At 40.7% G+C, this 8,019-nt stretch overlaps 1 protein-coding gene across 1 annotated transcript; it reads right to left on the bottom strand.

Moving 5' to 3' along the window:
• Positions 1-296: 296 nt before the first annotated feature.
• LOC134616989 (tripartite motif-containing protein 16-like) lies at positions 297-2,033 on the bottom strand. Its single transcript, XM_063462132.1, has one exon. The coding sequence runs from the start codon at positions 2,007-2,009 to the stop codon at positions 333-335; it is 1,677 nt and encodes a 558-aa protein (XP_063318202.1). The 5' UTR covers positions 2,010-2,033; the 3' UTR covers positions 297-332.
• Positions 2,034-8,019: the final 5,986 nt, after the last annotated feature.

The following is an 8,019-nucleotide window of genomic DNA, read 5'->3' as shown; positions in this document are numbered from 1 at the left end:
GAGTTCACAGAGCTCTGCAGCTGTTACAGTTCTGTATAATCAGTCCATAGAGCGGCTGAGTGAATGTGGTCTGGAATCTGAAGGAGAGCCATGGTTTCAGGGAGGCTGTAGAAGGACAGAATATTGGCTTGTAAATAAAAAATCATCATGGGTAGTGATAGCCTCTAGGAAACAGGAAAGAGCTCGACCTAAAAAAAAACCCTCAAAAACATCAAGAGAATAACAAGGTACCACCCATAATGTTTGACTGACAGCTGAGCTCTGTGAAGTGCAGAGATGTCACAACAATGATGGAGAGAAAAGAAATACACACCAAAATGAAATACTTTAGTCTATTTAAGGTTAATGAACTCAGCTTTGTTTCCGTAATCAGAGTAAAGCCAAAGTCCAGCATAGAGCGGCTGAGTGAATGTGGTCTGGACTCTGTGGAGGAGAGTCATGGTTTCAGAGACGCTGTAGAAGGACAAAATACCTGCTCTGTGATCCAGGTACACTCCTACTCTGGAGGATGGAAGACCTGGGACAGGAGTTTTATAATTGTTGTACCAAAATGTATAACTCTTTGTATCACAGTCTAATGCCCAAGATTTGTCATTACGTCCAAATGCACATTCATTTCCTGATCTTTTGATATTCTTGTACACAACTGCTAAATAAACTCCTATCCCTTTCCTCTCCACCTCCCAGTAACAACGTCCAGTCAGACTCTCTCTACTCAGGACCTGAAACCATTCAGTGAATCTGTCTGGATGATTAGAATGAGACTGTTGTTGATTCATTGCTATTACTTTTCTGTTCTCCTCTGATAACAACATATGTTTGTGTGCTGTGTTTGGATCCAGTGTGATTTCACGTGAATATTTTAAAAATCCAGCTCTGGTCTTTGGCTCTGTGTGTGGATCTGACAGTAAAACATCCACTTCAGTGACTGTCAGTGAGATGTTTGTCCATTCCTCTCTCAGAATGTCCTGTAGTTTATCTCTGACCTCTGACACAGCTGTTGTCACATCCTCAAAGTACCTCAGAGGACGGATATTGATGCTGGATGAGTCTGTAGACTCACTGAGTGCTGACAGTGAGGGGTAGTTGTGTAGAAACTGGATGTGATCCTCTGTGTGTGAGAGCTGCTTCAGCTCAGCATCTTTCCTCTTCAGCTCAGTGATCTCCTGCTCCAGCTTCTCCTCAAGCTCTTTGACTCGACTCACTTCAGTTTCCTGCTGGGATCTGATCTGCTGCTTCACATCAGAGCTTCTTTTCTGGATGAGATGGATCAGCTCAGTGAAGATCTTCTCACTGTGCTCCACTGTTTGATCAGCAGACTGATTGATGGCCTCCACCTCCTGTTGAAGCAGCTTCACATCTTTCTCTCTGTCCTGGATTCTCTGCTGGATGTTTTGTCGACTCACCTCCAGCTCTCTCTGCCTCTCAGTCCTTTCTGCTGCAGCTGAGACTGTGTCGTGGCCTTTATGGTCATCGATTAAACAGTGATGACAGATACTCTGCTGATCAGTACGACAGAACATCTTCATCACCTCATCATGACGAGAGCAGATGTTCTCCTGGAGCTTCTTGGAGGGCTCCACCAGCTTGTGTTTCCTGAATGTAGGTGAATCATAATGAGGCTGAAGGTGATTTTCACAGTAAGATGCCAGACACACTAAACATGAATTGAAGGCTTTCATTTTTCTTCCAGTGCAAACATCACAGGCCACATCTTCAGGTCCAGCATAGCAGTGATCAGCAGGAGCAGCTTGGAGTCCAGTCTTCTTCAGCTGCTCCACTAAAACTGCTAACATGGTGTTTTTCACCAGGACAGGCCTCGGTGTGAAAGTCTGTCTGCACTGAGGGCAGCTGTAGATTTGCTTTGTATTCTCTGTATTCCAATGGATTTTAATACAGTTCATGCAGTAGCTGTGTCCACAGGGAATAGTCACCGGATTCTTCAGTAGATCCAAACAGATCGAACAAGAAAAAGTTTCTCGGTCCAGCTGAACTCCTTTCTGCGCCATTTCTTCTCTGAGTGTCAGTGACTGTGTGAGTTTCACTTCCTTATAACTGAAACTATCTAAAAAAAACTTGTGTTTCTACAGTTAATGGGGCCTGTCAGCTCTTACAAGTCACTATATTTCGGTTAGGCCTCTCTTCAAAGTGCAGATCGGAAGGGGAGGGAACATGGATAGAGAGGAGGTGCTGAGTTTCATTTTGGGTTCTTTTTTTGAGTTTGTGTCTTTTTTTTTCTTCATTTTTTAGTTTTTAATTATAAAAACAAACCAACAGGGGAAATATAAAGAAAGAAATTTCCAAACTGCTCCTGGCAATAAAAGAAAACATTACCTATTACATTATTCTACATTACTTACTTTCCTTCAGTTAGGAAGACTAGATGGTACACTGGCCTTTCGCTGTCCTCTACTGTTTCTTATTTTGACAGTTAAGCCCTATTTGTGGAGTTATTAGGACCCATTAGGACCCAAGATGCAGGCACGGCTTAAGATGTGAGTGAGCTTTATTTAAACGGTGGAAATACAAACAGAAGTGGCGGTGGGATGAGCAGAACCTAAAGATAACCTATACCGGAAAAAACTAACAAAGGTAACCTTAAACAGAGACGCAGGGAAACACAGGGAGATAACACAGATGAACCAGCAACAAGCAGGAGAAAACACAGGGCTCATATACACATAGGAGCAATCAGGGAATGAGAAACACGAGGGAGACACAGCTGGGATTAATTCGACATAACAAGACAAGGGGAAGCAAAACTAGACACACTAACGTAGGACATGGCACTGTCAAAATAAAACAGGAAATGACATGAACACAGAGACACAATACTAACACAGTACAGAGGGAACACGGAAACTAAAACCTCAGAACTAGAAAATCTTAAACAGAATTAAACCAAAACAAAAGATAATAACAATCAAAACAAAACCACTGAGTCCACAAACTCAGGACCATGACACTATTGTAATAAAACTTGTCTCATGTGTGACACTGAAGAGATCCCAAAACTTTGCTCTAGTTACATTAATGCAGCACTTTGCATTGTACAGAAAGTATACCTTACAGTATGTAGAGTACAGTATGTAGTATGACACCAATATCACCTTCAATGTAACCATACCGGTTAGAAAAGGGTACAGGTGATCAACACATAGAACAAATGTACCACTGCAGGGCATCACACTACAGCACTGCAAGCTGAAGAACTCCACTTAGCTAAACTGTACAATTCCCTGCTGTACCCCCAATCACACTATTAACTGCAGCTGCTCTTTAAAATTCAGTAACATTTAAGAAAACACTATCAAACCTTCTCCTCTTCATACAGGAACCTTGCCTTCCAGCATATTTTTTATCTTCACCACCAGCAGCTCCGTATAGTGTAAGAACTGCTCCTATTCTCTGATGATGAATGTAGCATTGGTTGGCCTGCAACCTTTCCTATCTGTACATTTACCACTGAAAACAGAGGATTAATTACATGTATATCAGGGGAAAACCAAAATATATTTATTAGTGTGCTAACCACACCACAGCCATGACAAAACACATCTTTTGCAGTCTGCTTCCTGTCCTTTAGCCTACATGTTACTTAAGCTCTGTTTAAACTGTTCAGGTGAATTATCTGATAACTTATACAGTTTGAAACCTGTGTTGATTTAGCTGGGGGGGTGAGGAGGTGCACCCATGTTTTCAACTTTTACCTGGAAGATATGCCTGTGAAGGTTCTCAGTCATCCAGGTCATCGTAGTTTAAGGAGCTTGGAAAGAAAAGTGTCTTGACTTCTTTAAGTTGCTTGAAGACGTTTCACCTCTGATCTGAGAAGCTTCTTCGGTTTTAAGGTCAAATGGTGGAGAGTCCCAGATTTAAGAAATTTAAGAAAGACAACTCAGGAAATTCCACACTTTACTAACAAAAACTTTTACTTCTCAATCAGAACCTACAGTACACAGAGAAGAACAGGAAGACTTCACACCTGAAGATAGTCAGGAAAATGGGTGAAGAACTTTTCACACAGTAATCTCACTGAACCTGAAAAGAAAGTGCTAGCCAAAGGACTCAATTTTGCCATTTCTCCTTAACAGTTTCCCATAGTGAACCTCATCACAGCCACAGAAACCGCCATAATTAATAAATTATCACAAATAGAAGCAGAGCAAATCAGGATGAAAGTTTCAGCCACCCTCTCCAGTGCTAAAGTTCTTCCATCTAACCTCACAATACAAGAAAAGAAGGCCGTTGCTTCCCTAAGCAAAGACTACAACATCACCATATTAACAGCTGACAAGGGAAGGTGCACCGTGGTTCTAAATTACCACACAAAGATTACTACACTCCTCAGTGACAACAATACCTACGAGACCAGACAAGCAGCTACAAAAAGAAAGTTATCGCTTGCCTTCAAGAATTTGAAAAGGAAAAAATCATTGACCGCCCTACATATCATCATATATACCCAGGGGATGACATACCCTGTATTTACAGACTCCCTAAGATCCATAAAGACGGGATCCCACTCAGACCCATTGTTAGCAGCATAAACTCTCCCACTTACAACATTTCTAAACACCTTGCTACCATCCTAGCAGCCCTTGTGGGGAACACCCCAAATCACATCAAAAACTCCACCGACTTCACCTACAAGGTCCAGAAACTTACACTTGAGCCAGATGAAACAATGGTGTCCTTTGATATAGTCTCTCTCTTCACTTACATACCCACCACGGAGGCAGTGGAGACTGTCAGAAAACGACTACAAGAAGACAGCAGGAAGACAAAACCAGCTTCACCCCCAACTAGATTTGCTCACTGTTAGACCTCTGCCTTACCACCACATATTTTAAATACGACGAGGGTTTTTACAAACAAAAACATGGATGTGCCTTGGGATCCCCGGTGTCACCTATCGTAGCCAACCTTTACATGGAGGAAGTGGAAAGAAAGGCTCTTGGCTCTTTTAAAGGGAGAGTACCTAGCCACTGGTACAGATATGTAGACGACACCTGGGTCAAATCAAAACCCAAGAAGTAGAAGCCTTCACTGCTCACATCAAAGTTGTGGATAAAAACAGTCAAGTCAGCAAAGAGGCACAGAAAAGAAGATCAAACACCATCTAGGGAGGATCAGAAAGACAAACGCAAGAACATTGTCATCCCCTATGTTGCCGGTTTATCGGAAAAACTCCGGAGAGTCTTCTCCAAGCGCGACATCCCAGTGTACTTCAGACCCACCCACACACTCAGACAAAAACTGGTTCATCCCAAAGACAGAACTCCTAAACAGAAACTAAGTATCGTAGTATATGCTATACAATGTAGCGAGGAATGCTCATACCTCTACATTGGAGAAACCAAACAGCCACTTAACAGCATGGCATAACATATAAGAGCCACCTCCACGGGACAAGACTTGGCTGTCCATCTGCACCTAAAGGTCAAAGGTCATTCTTTTGAGGTTCACATTTTGGACAGAGAAGAAAGATGGTTTGAAAGAGGAGTGAAAGAAGCCATTTATGTCTACTGTGAATGACCATCTTTGAACAGAGGCGGTGGTTTACGACACCAACTGTCTGCCATATATAATCCAGATTTAACATCACTTCCCAGACGCCTTAATGCCCACTCACATCCTGGGCCTTTTGACCTCAAGAAATCACATGATAGGGTGAGGCTAGGTTTCACATCAGGTTCACCCGAAACCTTGGCTGATTGTGACCCACACCAGTTTTCACACCTTGACTCATGTGATTAGGTAGAGGATCAACAGGGGGTTCATGACCCCCTTGGGGGACACTCCCCTAGGACTTAGATCTGAGACTCTCCACCATTTGACCTTAGAACCGAAGAAGCTTCTCAGATGAGAGGTGAAACGTCTTCAAGCAACTTAAAGAAGTCCAGACGCTTTTCTTTCCAAGCTCTTTAGACTTTTACCTGGAAGGTTTAAAAAAACATAAGAAATCCAATAGAACAACAAACAAGTGGATCTCACTATTATCCTACGATGGGATCAATGCTTTTATTTCTCATTTTTTATGTTCAATACGCACACTTGGTTTATGCAACAGGACAATGATTGGAAACACACAACCAACCACCTCTAAATGGTTAAAAAAAAAAGGGGAAAAGGCTTTAGAGTCACCTGTTACTGGCCTAGTGGATTTAAATTGGGTTGAGATGCTTTGGCATGACATTAAACAGGTTGTTTATGCTCTAAAACTTTCCATCACAGCTGAATTAAAACAATTCTTGATTTGACCTGAAACAAGTGACAAATATGCAAAAAATGAGAAATTATAAAAGAGCCAAATACTTTTTCATAACATTGTATATAGGTTATTGTAGATTCAGTGAACCTTAAGTGAGTTCCAGGTATGGGAGTCTAAACAATTTAAAAGCTTGACCAAAAACAAGACAATAGCTTATCTAGCTCACAATATAGCTTTTTTGTTGGACATTTAAGAGGTATTTTTTTAGAGGGAAAAGCTCCTTATCTGTGCACATGCATCCACATAACTGGCTAAATGTTTTTTAATAGGACCCTAAATTGGATAAATGCAAGAAAATGGTTGGATGTATGGATGAAAAAATCTCCTTGTTTAAAAACAATTATGTGTTATCTTTATTTTTAAGGATTCCAGCACTAGGTAATAAGCTACTTCTGCCATCTAGTGGTAAAATTATATATCTTTGTACAACTCTTAAGTTGGTATTTTTTGTTAAATGTTTTATATTTTAAGTTGTAAAGTGACTGTTTAAAACAGTTTTTTTAAAGGGTAAATGACAAGGTAAGACAATAAGCACTGTACACAAAAAATTACCAAAAAAGTGGAGGTTTCATGACATTTTTGAAGTGTTTTTCCAAAACTAATTTCATCAATCTGAATGTGACGTGACCTGTAAGAAAGCTGTTTATTTATTAACAATTTTTTCTTGTCAAGTCATTCACTTCTTTTCAGTTCATAGTGGAATGAAAGGAAGAGGTAAATGCCCTTTCATGAAAAGTCATATAAACTTAATTTATGATAAATGGCATCGATACTGTGAAGACTACTAAAAATAAAAAACAAATGTGATATTGTCTGGTTGCCGCACATTGTCTAAGTTTTTTAACTGGTTGGGCCACCACATCTGGATATGTCTTCACCTTTCTGCACGCCTTCCTGGATGAAGATATTATTACTTCTATAATTATCAAATTATTCACCATTAGCTGACAATTACAAGTGCCAAGAGATTTTTTTTTATAACCACTACTAGCAGACGTAGTCATACCACACATCCAAACACCTTTTTATGAGCCAAACTATTACAGGTGAACTGTTCTTAAGGTATCAAAAGAAAATGTAGTTATTCTGCAGAATTCAGTAGTTATATGGTTTAATAATACTGCTGCAGATGTCTATGGCTGAGCTTGCTTCCAACAATAAATTATGCTAAGCTACGTAAGACATTCCTTGTAACAAAAGTATCTGTTATGGTCCTGGGTCGGTGACCCAGTGTTTTTGGTTTTTGTACTTTTACTTTTGATTTCATCATGGATTGTGACTGTTTGTGTTTTAGTTTCTGTCCTAGTGTTTCTAGCTCCCTAGTTTTGTGGTACTTCCTGACTTCCCAGTGTTAATTCTGTGCTCCCTCTGTTCTGTGTCTTCCCTGCCTGTGTATCCCCTCTAGTGTAGTCAGGTCTCTGTGTAAAGCCCGCATCTCTGAGTCTGTGTCTTCACGTGTGTTTTGAGTTTCCTGTTTTATTGTGAAAGTCTGTGTCTTATGCTAGTGTGTTACCCTGTCTCGTCTTGTCAATCAGAATCAGCTGTGCTTCCCTCCTGTGTGTAGTCTCCTCGTTCCCAGCTGTGTATTTATAGTGTGTGTTCTCTCATGTTCGTTGCTAGTCTGTCTGTGTTTCTTCCCTGCGTTTTCTCCCAGAGTCGTCCGTTCAGGTTAGTTTTGTTAGTCATTCCCAGTTTAGGTCACCTTTAGGTTTTGTTTTGCTCGCCGTGCTTCTGTTTGTGCCACAAGT

Source organism: Pelmatolapia mariae, linkage group LG18 (genome assembly GCF_036321145.2).
Source record: "Pelmatolapia mariae isolate MD_Pm_ZW linkage group LG18, Pm_UMD_F_2, whole genome shotgun sequence".
Lineage (NCBI taxonomy): Eukaryota > Metazoa > Chordata > Actinopteri > Cichliformes > Cichlidae > Pelmatolapia > Pelmatolapia mariae.
This window is presented reverse-complemented; position numbering and strand designations above follow the sequence as displayed.

What these genes read in the sequence shown, in the direction of transcription:
- LOC134616989 (XM_063462132.1), bottom strand. Translation starts at nt 2,009, where the DNA reads ATGGCGCAGAAAGGAGTTCAGCTGGACCGAGAAACTTTTTCTTGTTCG.